This window comes from Anser anser (genome assembly GCF_964211835.1).
Source record: "Anser anser genome assembly, contig: HAP1_SCAFFOLD_347, whole genome shotgun sequence".
Taxonomy (NCBI): Eukaryota; Metazoa; Chordata; class Aves; order Anseriformes; family Anatidae; genus Anser; species Anser anser.
The window spans coordinates 43,304-65,638 of record NW_028153699.1 but is presented as its reverse complement, the minus strand read 5'-3'; the positions used below and the strand labels follow the sequence as shown (position 1 = coordinate 65,638).

Sequence of the window (22,335 nt, the reverse complement as noted above, 5' to 3'; positions counted from 1 at the left end):
AACTAAGCTTTGTATGCATGCCTAAGATGAAAGAAGAAGAGAAGAAAGATTTAGATGGCTTGAGCATGGAGAAGAACTGGATTCAACTAACGAACATAGTGAGGAAGATTACCGATGACCACCAGAGACCCCTGAAAGACCACCAGTGGAAACAAATGTGCATGGGTCAGAGACATTTACTGATTTTAATGAGTTACAGGAAATAGTATGAATATGTTTTGGGGAAATCTGATTAACATGTATGTTTTGATTGTATATAACCCCTATAGCTCAAACAGTTCTGTAAGCACACTAGGTGGAGTGATCCCCACTAAGTCCAGCACCTCAATGAAAGAACGCCTGCTTTCTAAAACTCCAAATTGAGTCTTAGAGAGTTCCTTTGACTGGCTTTTACAGTATCACCCTCGCCTCCTGCCAGCTGCTGCCCACTCATGCTCCTGGCACAAACGTGGCCCCGCACCAACACCACCGCTCGTGCTGCCTTTGCCTCCTTACCCTGTCCTCTCCCTCGACTCCTTGTCTCTGCCAGGCCCCCCTTCCACACCCAAATTCATCCTTTTGCTCTCACCACCCTCTCCCCTGCCCAGCAGGATGGCAGAGCCAGGGCAGGACATGGGAGAGTTAGGCCCTGTAGCGCCCATGCAGAACGCTTGTGGCAAAGTGGGAGCTGAGATTGGGCTCTGTGGTGCAGAGGATGCCCCATGCAGAAAAGATGAGCTTAAACAGCAACTTTGCAGGGGGGGTCTCCAGCTTGGTTTGGCACGGGAGGCTTCTGGCCACAAAGGGGCAATGGATGGGTCAGCCACAACTTCTCTGGGCAACCTGTTCCGTTGACCACCACCCCCAAAGGAAAGAATGTCATCCTTATACCTAATTTTAAAGTACCCTCTTCTAGTTTTAAAACATTACCTAAAGGCCCCTTTAGGTACTGGAAGGCTGCTATAGGGTCTCTCCAGGCTGAAGAGAACCAGCTTTCTCAGCCAGTCTTCATTGAAAAGGTGCCCCAGCCCCTCTGTCATGTTTTGGGCCTCTTCTAGACTCCTTTGAATACTTCCATGTCCTTCTTGAGTTCGGGGCCCCAGAGCTGAATGCAGTAATCCAGGAGGGGTCTCCCGAGAGCGGAGTGGAAGGACAGAATCACCTCTCTCAAGCTTTGGGCCAAACTTCTTTGATGCAGCCCAGAATACAGTTGGCTTTCTGGGCTGCAAACTCACATTGCCGGCACAGGTTGAGCTTCTCATCCACCAACACCCCAGGTCCTTCTCCTCAGAGCTGCTCTCTAGCCATTCTCCAGCCAGCCGGTAGTTGTGCTTGCGATTGCCCCAATCCAGCTGCAGGACCTTGCACTTGGCCTTTGGGAACCTCATGAGGTTCTCACAGGAAAATCTCTCAAGCCTGTCCAGGTCCACCTGCATATCATCCCCTCCCTCCAGTGTATCGACTGCACCACCCAGCTTGGTGCCATCAGCATACTCGCTGAGATTGCACTCAATCACACTGTCCGTGTCACTGACAAAGTGTTAAAACAGTGCTGGTCCCAATACTGGCCCCTGAGGAACACCACTCTTTACTGACCTCCACTTGGACATTGAGCTGTAGACTCCAGCTCCTTGAGGGTGACCATCCAGCCACTTCCTTACCCACCAGGTGATCCATCCATCACATGCATGTCTCTCCAATTGAGAGACAAGGATATGGTGTGGGACAGTGTCAAATGATTTGCACAAGTCAAGGTTCATGACGTGAGTTGCTCTTCCCCTCTCCACCAATGCTGTAAGCCCATCGTAGAAGGCTACCAGATTTGTCAGGCACGATCTAGTGAAGCCATGTTGGCTGTCACCAAGAGCTACCAGTTTGCTGTCGCCACCAGTCCAGAAGGCAGGGTAGCGTGATATGTCAGAGAGAGGCATTTGCAATGAACGTGTGCAAGGAGGGTGACAGAAATCTCATGGGAACACTGGGGGTAATTACTGGAGTTCTGCACAGAGAAATGTCAGGGCTCTGTGAGGTGCCCACATCTGAGCTGGCCTCACGTACTGCTCATACACACTGGGCTCTTCAGAGACACGGGTCCCTGCCTTGCACACACACAGGCAGTGCACTGCACACTTGCAGGGTCCCTCTGGCTCCTGCAGCCGCTGCCAGAGGCTGGAAGGCACCTCAGCCCTGCGGTGCATCGCCCTGCTCTGCCCTCCTCTGAGATGCCCCAAGGCACGAGGAATGGGCACAGGGACCTCGGAGGTGCAAGGAAGCACATCTCAGAGCTGCGTTCAGGTCTTGCACTTTGGACTAGATGATCTCTGAAGGTGCATTCCACCGGGCCTGTTCTGTGCTATTCAGGCAGATGCCCCGTGGTTGTTACTCTCAGGATGAAGGGACCTGAAGACACTCTGCCCCACTGGTCTTCATGACACCCCTAGGGATAGCTGATGGCCTTTGTGCTCGCTCTTGTTCCTCTCTCCATGTGCGTACGATGTGCCTGCAGGTAGCAGCAGCAGCAAAGGGTTTCTGTTCCCATGTCTCCCTTGGGGGAGTCCAGCTGTGTCACCCAAGTGCCCAATGCCTGTCCCTGCCTGCGGTCCCAGCATGGCCACACAGCAGCACTGGCACCAAGCTGCAGGAGCAGCCAGGCCTTACACCGCCAGCAGGGCTCAGCAGGAGAGGGTGGCAGTGGCAGGAGAGCAGCTCTGCATGGACCCAGCGCTGGTGCTCCCGGGCTGGACTGCTGGGCCACGACTCTTTTCCCCTCCACCTCTGCACACAGGAACTGTCCCTGCAGCTACACAAAAGGCCCTGGAGGAACGATATAAGAAAAAAATGTTACTTTATTTGGTTTAAATGGAAAACCAAAATGAAGAATATTATTTCTAAGTGAACAAAATTACTCAGAATATTAGTGGAAAGTACCAGCAACAGCAGAAAAAAGGGCAGGCATGGCCTATCGTGAGTAACGTTTTCAGGTGTTCTCAGAAGAAGAGAGGCAAGAATGTTTTTTGGTTATGAAAAACACCTGGTCATCAGTGTCCATATGGCATTCTTGAGCTCCTGGTTCCTCATGCTGTAGATGAGGGGGTTCACTGCTGGAGGCACCACTGCATACAGGACTGCCAGCACCATGTCCAGGGATGGGGAGGATATGGAGGGGGGCTTCAGTTGGGCAAACATGATGGTGCTCATAAAGAGGGAGACCACAGCCAGGTGAGGGAGGCACGTGGAAAAGGCTTTGTGCCATCCCTGCTGGGACGGGATCTTCAGCACGGCCCTGAAGATCTGCACATAGGACAGAGCAATGAAAACGAAACAACTCCCAAATAGAAAAGCACTAACCACAAGAACTTGAACTTCCCTTAGGTAGGAGTCTGAGCAGGAGAGCTTGAGAATCTGGTGGATTTCACAGAAGAACTGGTTGAGGGAATTGCCACAGCAGAGAGGCAGTGAAAATGTATTGGCAGTGTGCAGCACAGCGTGGAGAAAGCCACTGCCCCAGGCAGCTGCTGCCATGGTGGCACAGGCTCTGGTGCCCAGGAGGGTCTCATAGTGCAGGGGCTGGCAGATGGCGATGTAGCGGTCGTAGGCCATGATGGTGAGAAGAGATAATTCTGCTGAAATCAAAAAGACTAGCAAAAAGACCTGTACAGCACATCCTGGGTAGGAAATGTCCCTGGTGTCCCAGAGGAAATTGGCCATGGCTTTGGGGACAGAAGCGGAGATGCAGCCCAGGTCGAGGAGGGCGAGGTTGAGGAGAAAGAAGTACATGGGGGTGTGGAGACGGTGGTCGCAGGCTACGACTGTGATGATGACCCCATTGCCTAGGAGGGCAGCCAGGTAGATGCCCAGGAAGAGCGCGAAGTGCAGGAGCTGCAGCTCCCGCGTGTCTACGAATGCCAGGAGGAGGAACTCGGTGATGGAGCTGCTGTTACACATTTCTTGCCTCGGAGCAAAGGAGCCTGTCCAAAAGAAGCAAAGACTGTGCAAAATTTAAGGACTTCTTTGACTGCAATCCATTGAATGACTCAACAAACACCACACAAACTAAAACACTGCCTCACTGTGCAGCAGCCAGTCCTGGTCTGCAGCAACAGGTAAAAGGGAACCCGGAGTGATCTGAGAAGTCCACAGGCCAGGGACATGTCCCTGCTGCAGGACATGAGGAGAAGGTCAAATACTTCCCTAAGAAACAACAAAGGTGATGTCGGTACCGTCTGTATGCTGAGGTGTGTGAGGTGCCTCAGAGCAGCAGCAATGCTCAAGGAGCCTTAGTCTCTAGTACAGATGTTCCTACTCCATTACCACCCTTCTGCCTCAGCACATGGGCAGGAAAATGAAGCAGATTCTAAAAAGTGCACTGCCTTCAGGTACCTGTTGCTGAGCAGTTCTGCTGTGCAGTGCCCTGGGGAGGTGTGGGGCTGTGAGCAGCCTGCCCCAGGCAGCAGGCTCTGGGCAGCAGCAGGACCCTGCCCTGCCGTGCTGTGCCCTGCCGGGGGGGCTCCTTCCAGCCGCAGCTTCTCCCCGCAGCCCCTGGGCAGCTCCCCGGGCAGGCTGAGTGCTGAGCCTGGCAGGCGGCAGAGGCCCTGCCCCGCCACACAGCCCCTGGGGCACAGCAGGGACCCTGCTCTGCACCACAGCCCTGGGCACCCCTGCCTGCACCCCCGGCTGCACAGCCTGCAGCCGGCCCCAAGAGAACAGAGCCCTCGGGCCCTGCACGCTCACCCTGCAGCACACAAGCCCTGTGTCCTTCAGCTCCAACACCGAGCGTCCTCCTGACAGCTGCCATTGCCTGAGGGCTGTGCCAGCTCCAGGAGAGCCTGGCAGGGTGCGCAGCGGCATTGCCCTGCACCCAGACACTTACCGTGGGGAGGTGGCTGTGAGTATTTCTCCCTCTGCCAGCTCTCCCCTGCCTTTCTATGCCAGGCTGCCCTGAACCTCTCTCCCCCTCCTCTCCTCTCCCCATGCCAGCTGCATGCAGTGTCCCCAGCCCTGCTGTGCCTGGCACAGGAGCTGCTCGTGGGTGGCTGAAGCAGCTTCTCAAGTAGTCCAAGTCTGATGCAAACTGCAAAGCCTCTCCCAGTGTTAACGGTGCCACTGAGGGACATTACTGACAAAGCCTCCCCATGGACTTGTTAGAGCAGAAAAGTGCAGGCAGTAATGATGGGGAGACCAAGGCCCAGGAAAGGTGGCCCTGGTGCTGAGGAAACCTTGATGTGCCCATGAAGTCCAACAGTCGGGCCCTGACCCCAGCCTCTGGGAAGGGAGATCCTGACCCTCCAGCAGGGTTTAGGGCTCTTTCTGGGTCAGTGCGCAGTGGGTAAGGGCAGTGCCAAGTACAAGGCTACAGGAGGACATCTCCTAGGCTCCTGGAGGGGGAGGAGGAGGCATTGAGACCCTAATGCTGTAAGGATGAGGTGTCTCCTCATAGGCCTCACTGACAAGAGCCAGAGCCCAGCAGACAAAGCTGTTGGCTCTGTCGGGGGCTTTCATCTTCCAAAGGATCCTTAACAATAACCATCACAGGCCGTCCTATGCTGTCTCATGTCTGCACCTGTTACCCTGCAGGACTTAGATACCCACCTTGCTTCCCCACCTTGCTCTCACCTGAGCACCTCCCTGCCTTGACTGATGTCTCTCCATCTGCCCTCAGTAATCCATGAAACACAAAGCCAGGGGCTAATCCTGACACCCTCTGCGTGACGTCTTGCACCATAGCTCTGCTCTTCAAGAAGCATTTCACCTCAGCCCCCATCTCACCACCCACACCCAGTCTGAATTTTGTGATGTCCTTTCTTTCCCATGTTCTTTCGGACAAAGAGGAAAAACTCCACCATCACTGCAAGCACCCCTCGAGCAGTCTCAGCCTACTTCTCTACTGCCCAGAGCCTGCAAGACACAGGGCCAAAGAAGCCCAGGTCCCTCAGCCTGGGCCACCCTGCTCCAGAGGTAGCCACAGCAGCACTGAGTCGAGGGGGACAATAACCCAAGTGGTCTGGGTGGCCCCCACTGCTGCTAGTGCAGCCCCGTAAGGAGCTGGCCTTGCTCCCTCTCAGCATGTCCCACTGGCTCCTATGGTGTCCTCGTAGCACCCACACCTTCTCCTCAGGGTCCCCCCGCAGCTGCTCACGTCCAGCCCTGCCCTGATGGATGCAGGTATTCTGCCCCACGTGCAGCACTGGCCACGTCTCCTTGCCACCTCCAGGGGGTTTCTGTTGGCTGAAGGCTGGACATTCCCAAGGTCCCCCTGCCCTGAAGCTCCCTTTTGTCTCCTGTTCATGGTTGGGTGCCGATGGCTCACCCTGATGGTGGTGACTCTCACACGATAACAGCGTGAGGAGTGTCAGGACTCTACAGGCACTAAGGGAGGTACTTGTTTAGTGGAATTTCTGACCAAGGCAAGAATTACCATGAGAACCATCCCTGAAACACCCAATGACACTACAAAGCAAGCAAAGCCAGGACCAGAGGGAATGTGTGTTGGGCTCTTTGTATGCTAGGATATTTTCTGGGAAAACCTACACCTACACAGACACACGTGGAATATGGATCCCTTCAGCACGAGGAGCAATGGTTTGAATTCCAAAGAAGGGTAGATTTAGATTAGATATGAGGAAGAAATTCTTTTCTTATCTGGGTGGTGAGTCCTAGGAACAGGTTGCCCAGAGAAACTGTGGATGCCCCATCCCAGAAAGTGTTCAAGGGCAGGTTGGATGGGGCTTTGAGGAAGCTGGTCTGGTGGAAGGTGTCCGTGCCCGTGGCAGGAGGGGTGGAATTAGATGACCTTGAAGGTCCCTTCCAAGCCAGTCCATTCTATCAGTCGATGCTCAAACATCAACCATCTCCCTGCACCCCTCCTCTCTGCAGGGAGGGGGACCATATCCCAAAGGAATCCTCCAAGCAGGTCCCTCAGCAGGCCCAAGGCTGCTCACCTCAAGTCCTCTGCTTTGCCTTGTGCAAAAGAAGGGCAACGGAGCTTGTGAATGCTCAGCAGAAGTGCTGAGACACAAAGCTGGCCAAGCAAACCCAGACACAAGGACAAGACACAAAGCAGGAGGATTCCTCTTAACAGAAGAGTAGAGCAAGCAGCTGGAAATGGAAGATCTCTTTATAAGAGAACTTTCCAAACTAGAGAAGGAGAAAAGCGTATGTGTGGACCTTTAACAAAAAAGGAAAACTTGCTAAACGTGGACAGGAAGCAAAGAAAGAAATAAGAACACCAATACTTTTGATTAAAACTTCAAGAATTATTTGGTATTCATTACGTTTGAAGTTTATGGAAGATGCCAGAAATATTTTTCTTGGAGGTGAATCTGACCCATTTTGTGTCACTGACAAAGCTGTGAGTCCAAAGAAATAAATGCTGAGTGGTGTCCCAGTGGGCAGGGGGGCAGCGGTGGCTGTGTCACCCAGGTGTCACAGTGGGCAGGGGGCAGCGGTGGCTGTGTCACCCAGGTGTCCCAGTGGGGCCGTGACACGGCAGCCCAGCTGGGATAAAGCGCCAGGGATGCAGGCAGGCCCCAGTTGGGATGGAAGCCCCTGGCAGCAGGCAGCAGAGGGCAGAGCAGGGCAGGACAGGGAGGTGAGTGCGCGATGGAGCAGGGGCTGAAGCGGTGTGCGAGGCTGAGCAGGGCCAGAGTCCTGCTGCAGCCTGAGCAGGGGCTGGAGCTCAGCAGCTGCTCGAGCAGGGGCTGGCTTTGAGCAGTCCCACAGCACAACGGGAACCAAGTGTCTGCTGCACAAACGGTGTTGCAGACGTTCAGCCCCAGCGGTGACAGGAAGGATTTTGGGTGTCCTGGGAAGATGCTTGGATGTCTTGGGGAGATCCTTGGGTGCTCCGCGATGAGGCACGGGTGCTCCAGGGCTATGTTTTGGTGTCAAGGAAGGTGCTTGTTTGTACCAAGGATGTGATGGGTGACACAGGGTGATGCTTGGGTGTCCTGAGGATCTACGTGGTGCCCCAGGGAGAAGATAGGGTACTCCAGAGAGGTCTTGGCATGCTTCAGAGAGGTGCTTTTTGAACCATTAAGATGCAGAAAGATCTTAAAGATTGCGTGCTCCAGAGAGATCCTTGTGTGTCCAGGGAGACAGTCAGGTGCTGCAGGGAGCTGCTTGGGTGCTCCCGGTTGGTGCCTTCTTTTCTCTGGAGGTGCTGGGGTGCCCTGGACAGATACTGGAGAGCTCCAGCAAGTGCTGTGTGCTCCGTAAAGCTGCTTGCTTTCTCTGGGGAGATGCCTGAGTGCCCCAGGAAGTTGCTTGGGTTCTCCAGAATGGTACTTGGATGTCGTGGGGCATTCTTGGAGGCGCTTGGCTTCCCTGGGAGTATGGTAGTGTGTGCTGTGGAGAGAGTTGGGTGCTCCCAGGATGTTTTTGGGTGTCCCCAGGGGATGAGGCAGTAGCCCTGTAGATTCTTTGGTGTCCCACAGAGGTGGTTGGGTATTGAAAGGAGAAACCTTGGTGAGCAGGAGGGCAGCGGTGGCTGTGTGATCGAGGTGTCCCAGTGGGCAGGAGGCAGCGGTGGCTGTGTCACCCAGGTGTCACAGTGGGCAGGGGGCAGCGGTGGCTGTGTGATCGAGGTGTCCCAGTGGGCAGGAGGCAGCAGTGGCTGTGTCACCCAGGTGTCACAGTGGGGCCGTGACATGGCAGCCCAGCTGGGATAAAGGGCCAGGGATGCAGGCAGGCCCCAGTCGGGATGGAAGCCTCTGGCAGCAGGCAGCAGAGGGCAGAGCAGGGCAGGACAGGGAGGTGAGTGCATGATGGAGCAGGGGCTGAAGCGGTGTGCGAGGCTGAGCAGGGCCAGAGTCCTGCTGCAGCCTGAGCAGGGGCTGGAGCTCAGCAGACTGGCTTTGTTGGGGAGATCCTCGGGTGCTCCGGGAAGAGGCATGGGTGCTGCAGGGTTATGTCTTGGTGTGAAGGGAGGTGCTTGCTTGCCCTGAGCGAGACAGTTGGGTGCCTCAGGAAGGTGTTGGATTCCTTGGGGAGATGCTTGGCAGTTCCACCAAGATGGGTGGTGTGCCCAGGGAGGTGCTTGCGTGTTATGCCAAGATGCTTTAGGACCTGCAGGGAGATGCCTGAGTGACCAGGGCAGAACCTTGGATGCAGCAGGGTTATGCTTCTGTGCTCTGGGGAGGGAGGTGCTTGTGTGCCCTGGGCATGTCCTTGGGCTCTCTAGGAAGATGCTCCTATTCCCCTAGGAGATACTTGGGTGCCCCAGGAGGTGCTCGAGTACTGCAGAAAGCAGTTTGTCTCCTCCAGGGAGGGTCTCCAGAGACATGCCTGGGTGCCCCCGTGTTGTGCTTTCTTGCTCGAAATTGATGGTTGGGTGCTCTGGGAATGTTCTTTTGTGCCTCCAGGAGAAGACTGTGTGCTCCTGGAAGGTGCTTGGATGCCCTGCGGAGATGCCAGCATGCCCTGGGAAAATGCTTGGGTACCCCAGGGAGATCCTTGGTCTTCAAGGGAGGTTCCTGGGTTCCCCAGAGAGATGTTTGGCTGTCCCCCAGAGATGGATGGTTTCATTACCCTTCAAAGTAAGGTTTGTTTGCTTCTGGTTGATGTCTTAGTGAGTCAGGAGGTGAGGGGTTCACAGTGGAAAGTTTTCAGCGCCCCAGTGAGATGCTTGAGTGCTGTGGGGAGGTGCATGGGTCCTTCTGGAAGATGCTTGTGTTCCCTGGGGAGAAGACTGGTACCTCCGGGATCAAACTGTGTTCCCGTGGAAATGCCTTGGAACTGCAGGGAGATGCTTGGGAACTCTAGGGAGCCTTGGATGTCTTGGGTACATCCCTGAATTGTCCAAGAGATGTTGAGGTTCCCAGGAGACATGTGAGGGTGTCCCAGGGAGGTGCAACAAGCTCCTCCCTGGAGAAGCAAAGCATTGCCCTGGTTCACACCAACATCTCCCTTAGGCACACAAGCACGTCCCGAGGGTACCCAGGTTGCTCCATGCAGCACACAGGCATCTCCCTGGAGCACCCAACAGTCTCCCCACACCACCAACCTGTCTTCCTCGCAGGACCCAAGCACCTCCCCAAAGCACATGATCTTTCTCAAGGAGCATTCAGGCACCTCCCTGGAGAAGACAAGCACCTCCCTATTGAAAGCCAAAATCTTCGCTGGGAGCACAAGCATCTTCCTGGAGCACCCTCCACAGCACCAAAGCATCTCCCAGGAGCACCCAAGCACCTCCCAAAATACGCTAACGTATCCCCAGAGCTCCCAAGGAAGTTCTTTGAGCATCTGAGCAACTCCCCAGGGCATTGAAACATTCAAACATTTCCCAAGGTCATCCAAGCATCTCATAAGAATATCCAAAATTCTCCCCAAGGAAACAAGCCCCTCCTTGGAGCCACCCAGAGCACCCCAAGTCCCATAGCACGTCCTAGCTCACCCAAGTCTTTCTGTGGGGCAAGCAAGCATCTTCCCAGGGCACCCAGGCATCTCGCTGGTTCCATTTGCTGGGACAGCTATGCATGTCCCCAGGACACCCAAACACCTGACTGGGGCATTGAGGAACCTTCCTGGAGCATCCAACTGTCCCACCAAGCCACCCTGGTTTCTCCTGGAGCATGCATATGAGCCAGCAGTGTGCCCTGGCAGCCAGGAGGGCCAACCGTACCTGGGATGCATCAAGCATGGCATTGCGAGTCGGTCGGGGGAAGTGATTGTCCCGCTCTGCTCTGCGCTGGTGCGGCCTCACCTCGAGTACTGTGTGCAGTTCTGGGCACCGCAGTCCAAAAGGACATTAAACTGTTGGAGAGTGTCCAGAGGAGGGCGACGAAGATGGTGAAGGGCCTAGAGGGGAAGACATATGAGGAGCGCCTGAGGGCACTGGGCCTGTTCAGCCTGGAGAAGAGGAGGCTGAGGGGGGACCTCATGGCAGTCTACAACTTCCTCGCAAGGCGGTGTGGAGGGGCAGGGGACCTATTCTCCGTAATCATCAGAGACAGGACCCGCGGGAACGGTGTTAAGCTGAGGCAGGGGAAGTTTAGGCTGGACATCAGGAAGAGGTTCTTCACCGAGAGGGTGGTCGCACACTGGAACAGGCTCCCCAGGGAAGTAGTCACTGCGCCAAGCCTGTCTGAATTTAAGAAGCGTTTGGACTGTACACTTAGTCACATGGTCTAAAATTTTGGGTAGAGCTGTGCAGTGCCAGGAGTTGGACTTGGTGATCCTTATGGGTCCCTTCCAACTCGGGATACTCTATGATTCTATGATTCTATGATTCTATGCCTCAGGGAGCCTTTGGGACTCTCTTTGAGCAAGTTCTGATGTGATGGCAACTCCAAAAGATGACGTGAGCCTTCAGGCACGGCCCTTTTAGGAGGGAAATGCTGTTCTGGAAGCCAGCTGTGTCACTCAAGTGCCCACTGCCTGTCCCTGCCCGCGGTCCCAGCACGGCCACACAGCAGCACTGGCACCAAGCTGCAGGAGCAGCCAGGCCTTACACCGCCAGCAGGGCTCAGCAGGAGAGGGTGGCAGTGGCAGGAGAGCAGCTCTGCATGGACCCAGCGCTGGTACTCCCGGGCTGGACTGCTGGGCCACGACTCTTTTCCCCTCCAACTCTGCACACAGGCACTGTACCTGCAGGCACTGGAAAGGACCCAGAGGAAGGGCATAAGAAAAAAAGGCACTTGAATTGGTTTAAATACATAAGCAAAACGAAGAATTATATTTGTTTGTGGATAACATTTGAGAAAATAAAATTGTAAAAAAAAAAACAACAACACAAGAACATAAGACCCAGGGGCTTCGCCTATCATGAGTAACATTACGAGTGATTTACAGAAGAAGGCGGGCAATCTATTGCTCAAGAAAAACACCCAGACATCACTTTCCACATGGCAACCTTGATCTCCTGGTTCCTCATGCTGTAGATGAAGGGGTTCACTACTGGAGGCACCACCAAGTACAGAAGTGCCAGAACAAGATCCAGGGAAGGGGAGGAAATGGAGGGGGGCTTCAGGTGGGCAAAAATGACTGTGCTCATAAAGAGGGAGACCACAGCCAGGTGAGGGAGGCACGTGGAAAAGGCTTTGTGCCGTCCCTGCTGCGAGGGAATCCTCAGCACCAGCCCTGAAGATCTGTACATAGGACAGTAAAACGAAGACAAAGCACCCCCCAAACAGAGAACCAGTAACCGCAAGAACTTGAACGTCCCTTAGGTAGGAGTCTGAGCAGGAGAGCTTGAGGGTCTGGGGGATTTCACAGAAGAACTGGTTGAGGGAATTGCCACAGCAGAGAGGCAGTGAAAATGTATTGGCAGTGTGCAGCACAGCGTGGAGAAAGCCACTGCCCCAGGCAGCTGCTGCCATGGTGGCACAGGCTCTGGTGCCCAGGAGGGTCTCATAGTGCAGGGGCTGGCAGATGGCAACGTAGCGGTCATAAGACATGACAGTGAGAAGAGAAAGTTCTGCTAAATTGAAAAAGATTATCAGAAAGATCTGTGCAACACATCCCACATAGGAAATGGCCCTGGTGTCCCAGAGGAAATTGGCCATGGCTTTGGGGAGAGTGGTGGAGACGGAGCCCAGGTCGAGTATGGCAAGGTTGAGGAGGAAGAAGTACATGGGGGTGTGGAGGCGGTGGTCGCAAGCTATGGCAGTGATGATGACCCCGTTGCCCAGGAAGGCAGCCAGGTAGATGCCCAGGAAGAGCGCGAAGTGCAGGAGCTGCAGCTCCCGCGTGTCTGCGAATGCCAGGAGGAGGAACTCGGTGATGGAGCTGCTGTTACTCATTTCTTGCCCCTGGACAAGGTAGTATGTCCAAAAGAAGAAATGACATTGTAAAATTCAAAGACTTCTCTTACCAAAATACTTTGCATATCTCAAAGAGCAGCCACACACAACACATTCTTTCGCATTCCTTTCACAGGAAGAGCTTTCTGCAGCTGCTTGTCTTTTCTCTGGTTGGTGCTCTGAGGGTGCCACAAGAAGCAGGGGGCTGTGCTGTGGGCTGTGCAGCAGTCAGTCCTGGTCTGCAGCAACGGGTAAAAGGGAACCCGGAGTGATCTGAGAAGTCCACAGGCCAGGGACATGTCCCTGCTGCAGGACATGAGGAGAAGGTCAAATACTTCCCTAAGAAACAACAAAGGTGATGTCGGTACCGTCTGTATGCTGAGGTGTGTGAGGTGCCTCAGAGCAGCAGCAATGCTCAAGGAGCCTTAGTCTCTAGTACAGATGTTCCTACTCCATTACCACCCTTCTGCCTCAGCACATGGGCAGGAAAATGAAGCAGATTCTAAAAAGTGCACTGCCTTCAGGTACCTGTTGCTGAGCAGTTCTGCTGTGCAGTGCCCTGGGGAGGTGTGGGGCTGTGAGCAGCCTGCCCCAGGCAGCAGGCTCTGGGCAGCAGCAGGACCCTGCCCTGCCGTGCTGTGCTGTCTGGGGGGGCTCCTTCCAGCCGCAGCTTCTCCCCGCAGCCCCTGGGCAGCTCCCCGGGCAGGCTGAGTGCTGAGCCTGGCAGGCGGCAGAGGCCCTGCCCCGCCACACAACCCCTGGGGCACAGCAGGGACCCTGCTCTGCACCACAGCCCTGGGCACCCCTGCCTGCACCCCCGGCTGCACAGCCTGCAGCTGGCCCCAAGAGAACAGAGCCCTCGGGCCCTGCACGCTGGCCCTGCAGCACACAAGCCCTGTGTGCCCTTCAACTCCAACACCGAGCGTCCTCCTGACAGCTGCCATAGCCTGAGGGCTGTGCCAGCTCCAGGAGAGCCTGGCAGGGTGCGCAGCGGCATTGCCCTGCACCCAGACACTTACCGTGTGGAGGTGGCTGTGAGGATTTCTCCCTCTGCCAGCTCTCCCCTGCCTTTCTATGCCAGGCTGCCCTGAACCTCTCTCCCCCTCCTCTCCTCTCCCCTTGCCAGCTGCACGCAGTGTCCCCAGCCCTGCTGTGCCTGGCACAGGAGCTGCTCGTGGGTGGCTGAAGCAGCTTCTCAAGTAGTCCAAGTCTGATGCAAACTGCAAAGCCTCTCCCAGTGTTAACGGTGCCACTGAGGGACATTACTGACAAAGCCTCCCCATGGACTTGTTAGAGCAGAAAAGTGCAGGCAGTGATGATGGGGAGACCAAGGCCCAGGAAAGGTGGCCCTGATGCTGAGAAAACCTCGATGTCTTCCTGCAGGATCCATGGATCTCCTCACAGCACTCAGGCATCTCACTGGAGCACCAAAGCATCTCCTCAGGGCACCCAAGAACCTCCTGAAATACTCTAATATATCCCCAGAGCTACCAAGGAAGTTCTCCGAGCATCTCCCCAGGGCACTGAAACACTCAAACATTTCCCAAGGTCATCCAAGCATCTCAGAAGAATATCCAAAATTCTCCCCAAGGAAACAAGCGCCTCCTGGGAACCACCCAACAGCACCCCAAGTCCCATAGCATGTCCGAGCTCACCCAAGTCTCTCTGTGGGGCAAGCAAGCATCTTCCCAGGATACCCAGGCATCTCGCTGGTTCCATTTGCTGGGACAGTCAGGCATGTCCCCAGGACACCCAAGCATCTTCCTGGGGCACTCAAGAACACCCTGGAGCACCCAAGTGTCCCAACAAGCCACCCTGGTGTCTCTTGGAGCACGGAAGCATCTCTGTGCAGTACCCAAGCATCTTCCTTAGGCATATTAAAACCTCCTAGGGCATTTCCCTGGAGAAGTCAAGCACCTAGCTATTTGCACCCAAGCATTTCCTCAGGGCACCCAAACACCTCCCTGGAACACCCAAGCACCTCACTGGAGTACCCAAGGGTCTCCCCTCTGCAATCCTACATCTGAGTGGAGAATTCAACCATCTCCCCAGGGCTCCAAAACACCACCTGGGGCACACAAACATCTCACTGGACATGGGAAGCACCTTCCTAGGCACCCAACTGCTTCCGTGGGGTGCACAAGCACCTGCCACAGTCATTCAAGTATGTCCCCGTGGGCATGGAGGCATCCCCAAAGGGATACAGACACCACCGTGCAGGAACCAAGCATCTCCCCACAGCCCTCCAGCATCTTCCTTGGAAGCAAACTACTCACAAAGTCACACAACCGTCTCCCTGGAGCACCCAAAATCCTCCCTGGAGAAATAAAGCTTTGCCCTGGATCAAACAAGCCTCTCCCTTGGGCACACAAACACATCTCCTAGGGTACACAAGCATACTCAGATAGCACTCAAGCATTTGTCTGCAGCCACCAAGAAACTTTCAGGATCACCAGTCCATCCTCCTGGGACATCCAGGAAACTCCCTGCATCACCCAGGTGTCTTCTTGCAGAAACCAAGCATCTCCCTGTGCACCCAGGGAGCATCTGGATAGAGCAGCTAAGAAGCCTGGGGAGCACCCAGAATGTTCTTGGGACAGCGAAGAACCTCCGTGGAGAAAGAAAGCATCTCCTGAGGCACCCAGGCATCTCAGGGGAGCACACAAGCATGTCCTCTGCACACACCAGCACATCCCTTGAGTTTTCTGGGCCATTCAGGCTCACACTGTGCTTCAGCCCCTGCTCCATCGCGCACTCACCTCCCTGTCCTGCCCTGCTCCACCCTCTGCTGCCTGCTGCCAGGGGCTTCCATCCTGACTGGGGCCTGCCCGCACCCCTGGCGCTTTATCCCAGCTGGGCTGCCGTGTCACGGCCCCACTGGGACACCTGGGTGACACAGCCACCACTGACCCCCTGCCCACTGTTACAACTGGGTGACACAGCCACCACTGCCCCCTGCCCACTGGGACACCACTCACTATTTATTTCTTTGGACTCACAGCTTTGTCAGTGACACAAAATGGGTCAGATTCACCTCCAAGAAAAATATTTCTGGCATCTTCCATAAACCTCACAGGTAATGAATACCAAATAATTCTTGAAGTTTTAATCAAAAGTGTTGGTGTTTTTATTTCTTTCTTTTTTTCTTGTCCATGTTTAGCAAGTTTTCCTTTTCTTGATAAAGTTCCACACATATGCTTTTCTGGTTCTGTAGCTTGGAATGTTCTCTTATAAAGAGATCTTCTATTTCCAGCTACTTTCCCTACTCTTCTGTTAAGAGGAATCCTCCTGGTTTGTGTCTTGTCCTTGTGTCTGGGTTTGCTTGGCCAGCTTTGTGTCTCAGCACTTCTGCTGAGCCTTCACCAGCTCCGTTGCCCTTCTTTGTACACACTGCAGCACCTCGATGTACTTCTTGCAGTGAGGGGCCTCAAACTGAACACAGTATTCCAGGTGTGGCCTCACCAGAGCTGACGACAGGGGATGGACTCTTCCTAGGCATCTACCTGGCTGCCCTCCTGGGCAACAGCCTCATCCTCACTGCCGTAGCCTGCGACCACCGCCTCCACACCCCCATGTACTTCTTCCTCCTCAACCTCGCCCTCCTCAACCTGGGATGCATCTCCACCACTCTCCCCAAAGCCATGGCCAATTCCCTGTGGGACACCAGGGCCATCTCCTATCAAGGATGTTCTGCCCAGGTCTTCTTTTTTTGTCTTCTTGGTTGGAGCAGAATACTCTTTTCTCACCGTCATGGCCTGTGACGGCTATGTTGCCATCTGCAAGCCCCTGCAGTATGGGAGCCTCGTGGGCAGCAGAGCTTGTGCCAAGATGGCAGCAGCTGCCTGGGGCAGTGGCTTTCTCACTGCTGTCCTGCACGCAGCCAATACATTTTCTCTGCCCCTCTGCCAAGGCAATGCTGTGGACCAGTTCTTCTGTGAAATCCCCCAGATCCTCAAGCTCTCCTGCTCAGATGCGTACCTCAGGGAAGTTGGGGCACTTGTGTGTAGTGTTTCTTTAGCCTTTGGTTTTTTTTGTTTTCATTGTGCTGTCCTATGTGCAGATCTTCAGGGCCATGCTGAGGATGCCCTCTGAGCAGGGCTAGTACAAAGGCTTTTCCACTTGCCTCCCTCACCTGGTCGTGGTCTCCCTGTTTCTGAGCACTGGCATGTTTGCCTACCTGAAGCCCCCCTCCATCTCTTCCCCCTCCCTGGACATGGTGGTGGCAGTTCTGTACTCCGTGTTGCCTCCGGCAGTGAACCACCTCATTTACAGCATGAGGAACCAGGAGCTCAAGGACGCAGTGAGGAAACTCTTTGGATACATGCTTCAAGCAAGTATGTGCACACACACATCTTCAACATTAATCATGTGCCTATGATCCTATCAGGACACTGAGTTTTTTTTGAAATAAACTGTTAGGACAATTTTCTTTAATTTTCTTTCTTTCTTAGTGTTGCCTAAAGCTTGTGAATTAGATTTATTGTTATTCTTACCATCCAATATTTAATGTTTTTTTTTTAGTTTTGACCTAGTCATCTAATGTACTTATAGAATGGGGCTTCTCATGCAGATAAAGAAAATAAAGAGTAGAGCAGAAATTTACTGGTCTCATATCCCATCTCCTCCCATCTCTTGTGTAGCTAGGCTGGGCTTGGGAGAGGGCAGGGAGGTGGGGAGCGGTGAGCAAGGGCTGGGCTGGGCTGGGCAGTGCCCGGCAGAGGGCAACAGCAGCATCAGGGAGCGGTGGGAGCATGCAGGGGAGGGCTCCCAGCAGGGCTTGGTGCTACAGAGCCAGGGCTGTGCAAAGGGAGCCGAGATCTGCAGGGGCAGGGGAGAGGAGGCTGCTCTGGGCCCTTGCTGGCCTGGGCAGAGCAGGAAGGGGACCCAGGGCATTCGTCTCCTCACCGCAGCCTGCCAGGACCTGCAAGGCGGTCATGGAGAGTCCAGGGCCAGGCTCTGCCCTGTGGTGCGCAAGGAGAGGGCAAAGCCACGGGGTGTGGTGTGAAGCAAGAGGTGCTGGGCCTGCAGAGCAGGAAAAGCTTTGTCCCCCAGCTCGGGGCTCTTCCCCAGCCAGGTGGCCATGAGCCCCACCTCTTTTTCACATTCATATCCCTAGCTGGAAGGGGACGATTTCCCAAAGTGGGGACAAGCTGATGGGTTCTGTCTCAACCATTTGACCTGTCCTGTTCTTGAGTCTTGCAGCCTGAATTTGCCACAGATGACCCAGGATGGTAAATGGATGTTCAGCTGTCTAGTAGGAACAAAGGAGAGTATCTTGGGTTCCCAATGGCCTTTTCAACTTTGGGTCAGTCTCAGGAATTCACTGAAGAAGAGGTGTGTCCTTGAAGGGGTTTGTGTGCTGGGCTGGACTGTAGTTGCAGGGATAAAGAGCACTGCTGGCAGTGGAAGTGCCCTGGGAACTCCATCTACCTCCACCTGAATCCCCCAAGGGGCTCTGGTCTCCTGCAGGTCCTTTCTGACAACTGCAAATCCAGGGAAGTACCTCAAATACAGTGTGGTCTCTGGTGGTTTTTCCTGATTGCTTATGGTCAGACAGCAAAGCTCTCCCTCAATACCCAGTAATTTCACGAGTACTTAACTAATAGAGCAACTACTCATCACTTCAAAATATCCAATCTTTTCCATAAAATGTCACACAGTGTAGTTTCTACCATGAAGAAATGTGGATTTTCAGGATGTAAATTCAGTGCAGGAGAAGAAATACTGGTGTTCACCTGTACTTGCAGTGTCATCACTTTGTCTATCGTGATGTGCTTCTTCATCTTCCAGGTACATCCACGAGTTTTGATTAAACAGAACATGCTGAATCTCCCTTTTCCAGCTTCCTGTCTGGACCTATGCACTTCCCATGGTTCTCCTGGTTTGCCCTCCCCTTACTCTTTGATCATTTAGATGTCTCTCACCCAACCCAGTTGCTGCTTTGAGCTTCGAGTTAGAAGCAGCCCATCTTGCCCATCTGTCAGTAGTCTGCCTAATTGTTTCCTTAGCAAGAACCTCATAATTTCTCAATGAATTCATAAGACATGGATCAATACTTACACTATTATTTTTAATTTCCTATCTATCAGTATAAAATACTTCTTGTATGGTCATCCTTTTGGGAAGGTAAACCTCACAGGAGGCATACAAGATGAGAAGATTGAGGAGATTGCTTTTTTTTTTTTTTTTTTAAATTGCAGCATGTTTTCCTGTTGTTTGTTTGGAAACAGGAAAAACCCATCTGCACTTGTGTGCAGCCAGGTCTCTAAGGAAATCAGGGGGGAGCTGGTGCAAAGGAGCTGTAACATCCAGCTGCAGACTTGAGTGAAGTCTGGTGTAAGGAAAGGAGAAGGAAGTGTCAAGTGGGCAATGGGACAAATGGCACTGCTAGGATGGTGAGGAGCAAGGTTCTCCATGCAGTGTCAGATGTCAAGAGTCTGCTTTTCCTCCCTATGCAGGTCCCTTGGATCAATATCAATTAAAGAATAGTACTTCAAACCGAAATTCAACTAAATGCATCCTTTAAGATGAGAAAGGATTTTTATTAGGTGTTTTTTGCAATCTTCCTCCTTAACTATACCATGAAAGCTCTCCAATTAGCTTTACAAGTCTTGAAGTCTTGAACAAAACTAAGCAAGAGATGTAAGGAGTTTCTTCATTTTAATGAGTTCCATGGTGTATTTTGGTGCTGAGTCTATGAAGCTCAGGTACTGAGAGGAGAGTGATGCAACTGTGTAAGCCGGTAAAGTCAGAAGGAAAAGCTGAAGTGACTTGGAGTATTAATGGGCCCCACTGATGGCTATTACTAAGACAGCCTCCCCAGGGACTTGTTAGAGCAGCTAATTGGAGGCCATGATTACAGACAGGCAAAGGCAGTGTGCTGAGTAAGGTCTTGGTTTGTTTTGATGAAGCAGGAGGTCCAAAGTCTATCACCAGCTACTGGAGGGGAGACCCTGCACCCCCATGTCTGGCACAGGCCTTTTCCTGAGGGTCTGTGGGATGTGGTGGGCAGTGTGATGCCAGAGAAGAACACTGGTATGACACGTCCCAGCCTCTGCACAGGGTTGCAAGGAAACAAAGAGGCCCCATTGCAATAACTACATCTCATCTCCTCATAAGCTCTAGACAAAGGGACAAAAACCTCAGGGCTGTTGGGGCCTTCCATTCTTGCCAGCACCCTCTGCCTTCTCCTCTGCAGGCTCTCCTATGCTGTCCCACACTTTGCCCTATTTCCTTGAAGTCTGCAGACACCCATCTCTGTTCACCACCTTGCTCTCATCCCAGCATTTCCATCATTTCACCAATGTCTCATGAACCCTCACCAGCTGTTCCTTAAAATACAAAGCCATGGTCTGATCACAGATACTCTGTGGGTGACCTCTTGCAACACAGCATGACACCTTGAGGGACATTTCTTCATCCTCGTAGACAGTGCCAACCTTCCAAGGTGCACTTTGTGGCAGTTCTTTCTTTCCTGCTCTTTCCTACTACCAAAGAAAGCCTCATCAGGGTGGAAACCACTCCTAAAGTAGGCCATTTCAACCCATCAGCCTTCTTGCAGCCTGTCAGCTGACTAGACAAGTTACCTAACCAGCATCTTCCAAGCCATGGGCCTGCTGCTGGCCTTGCAGGTTCTTAGGTAGACACACCCAAGCCTTGTGCCTCCTGCTGTCCGGTCATGTACTCAAGCAGAAGGGACAGGACAATCCATATCCAGGCCTTCTTTCTGTATGGGTTCCTGGGTATCTACGCAGAGGGGATCCCACAGTCAGCATGCCAACCAGGTGCCTTCTGCTTACCTACCAGGGCTACTGGCACACTGGCCAAAAAGTACAGATCCCAGGTCTAAGTCCAGGGTGACCCGTCAGCTAGTCCAGAGAGAAGTGACCTCACAGTCCCTTTCTGTGGCATGTTCCTGCTGCTGCCCTATCAACTGCAGAGACAGAAGTGACCTCACAGTCACTGCCACAGTCACATTCCTCCTGCTGGTGTAGGATATCTTGAGGCAGAGCTGAGCTCATCAGATCATTCCCACCCATCTCCTCCTTGTGGCCCACAAGCTGATCAGATCCATGGCCCCCCACATTCATCTTTGAATGCCATGTGACTGCACGGCAACCTCACGGTTCCTGCCCTGACCCAAGGGGTCAAGGGCATAAAGGTGAGGGTTAGGAGAGGGGCTGAAGGTGAGGAGGTTAATGCACACGAACAGGGGTTTAGGATGTTCATTATTCATGTATGGGATTAGGGCTCACCTTTCTGGGTTAGAGATTAAGCATGTGTGTAATGGGAGGGTTTGGTGTTCTGCTTGGGGTGTAAGGTCTGTGGTTTTGTGGTTATGTGAAAGCTCTTTGCTTTAGGGTTTTGTTTAGGGTTTTTCTGCCATGAAGTCTAGGGTTAAATAGAGCATTTTAATGGTAGTGTTAAGGGCAGGGATCAGGGTGAGCAAGAGAGTAAAGGTAAGGGAGAGGGGTTTGGGCTGAGTTTTGCTTCAAGGGATACTTTGAGGTCAGGCTTTACAGTAGTGGATTCCTGTCAGGGTTTGGAGTAGCATTTAGGTTTAGGGATAAAGATTACATGTTAAAATAGGGGAAAGGCTTCACATGACTGTTTTAAGACTGTTTTATAGCAGGATCTGCATTACCTGAACCCTCTTACCTTTTCGGAATCGTTAATTTCTGTTGGCCAAGCTCCTCTTCCCTACCTCAAATCTCACATCTCTCCTGTCCAGCCTTCACCTGACCTTCCAATATCAGTCATCTTTTTGGAAGCAGGATTCTCATGACACTCATGATCTCAGAGTATGTGTCTCACTGCTGTTGGCCACTGCGTTCCTGAGAAAGAAGCAGCTCCTAAGCCAGCATGGAGCACCCTGCATAATGTGCCCAACAGCTCTGCACCACCACAAACGTGTGTGTCCTGCCTACAAGTCTTGGTTCCACAATGGCTCCTATGGGTCCAGAGTAACTTTTCCCAGGTCCTCATGCATGCTTCAGTTTCCCCCAGGCATCTTGCAGGCAGTAGCTGCCTCTGTGTAGAAAACAGAAAGCAGTCCTGAAGGATGACTTTAGGCAAAAGCTGATACCTCTGACATGACAACCTGTGTCCAAGACCTCTTCCCCTATGGGGCCTACCTCGTACTTAGGAAGAGTGGATCTCACAAACTATGTGCAAAGCAGGCTCATACGCTGACCTATCACGGACACTGGCAGATGCGAGCCTAAATGCACCGTTCCCAGCCAGGAGTCAAGGGATGACCTGTCAGCCACTACAGAAAGAGCTCAACTCACAATCCACTTTATAGACATTGACTTAGGACTGGATTAGGCATTTCTGAGGCATCACTAAGCTTATAGTACCACACCTACAAAATACCCCCTTTTTGGCCCAGGACCTGCCCAGCTAGAAGCGAGCTGGTTGTGATCCTTCCAGCCCATGGCACTGCTGCTAGGCTCCCAGCCTCTCTGACACACAGGAGCCAGTTATGCACCAGTCTTGTGAGGTGCTAGGGCAGGAGGGACCTTGCATGCAATGTTCCAACCCCGTGCCTGTTGGTAGCCTCTAAACTCCTTGTGCACAGCAAAGGTCATGCTCAGGTCCAGAAGCCATGTGCCTGAAG

The 22,335-nt window shown here is 53.3% G+C and overlaps 1 protein-coding gene and 1 pseudogene across 2 annotated transcripts; both read right to left on the bottom strand.

The window, feature by feature from the left end:
• Positions 1 to 2,912: 2,912 nt before the first annotated feature.
• LOC310891613 (olfactory receptor 14C36-like) lies at positions 2,913 to 3,924 on the bottom strand (the record flags this gene model as incomplete). Its single annotated transcript, XM_083853859.1, has 1 exon — positions 2,913 to 3,924. One exon carries the CDS (start codon positions 3,922 to 3,924, stop codon positions 2,998 to 3,000), a length of 927 nt encoding a protein of 308 aa, XP_083709985.1. The 3' UTR covers positions 2,913 to 2,997.
• Positions 3,925 to 10,898: 6,974 nt separating this feature from the next.
• LOC310891612 (olfactory receptor 14C36-like) lies at positions 10,899 to 12,821 on the bottom strand (annotated as a pseudogene). Its single transcript has one exon. The product of its transcript is annotated as an olfactory receptor 14C36-like (transcript).
• Between the last annotated feature and the right edge of the window lie 9,514 nt (positions 12,822 to 22,335).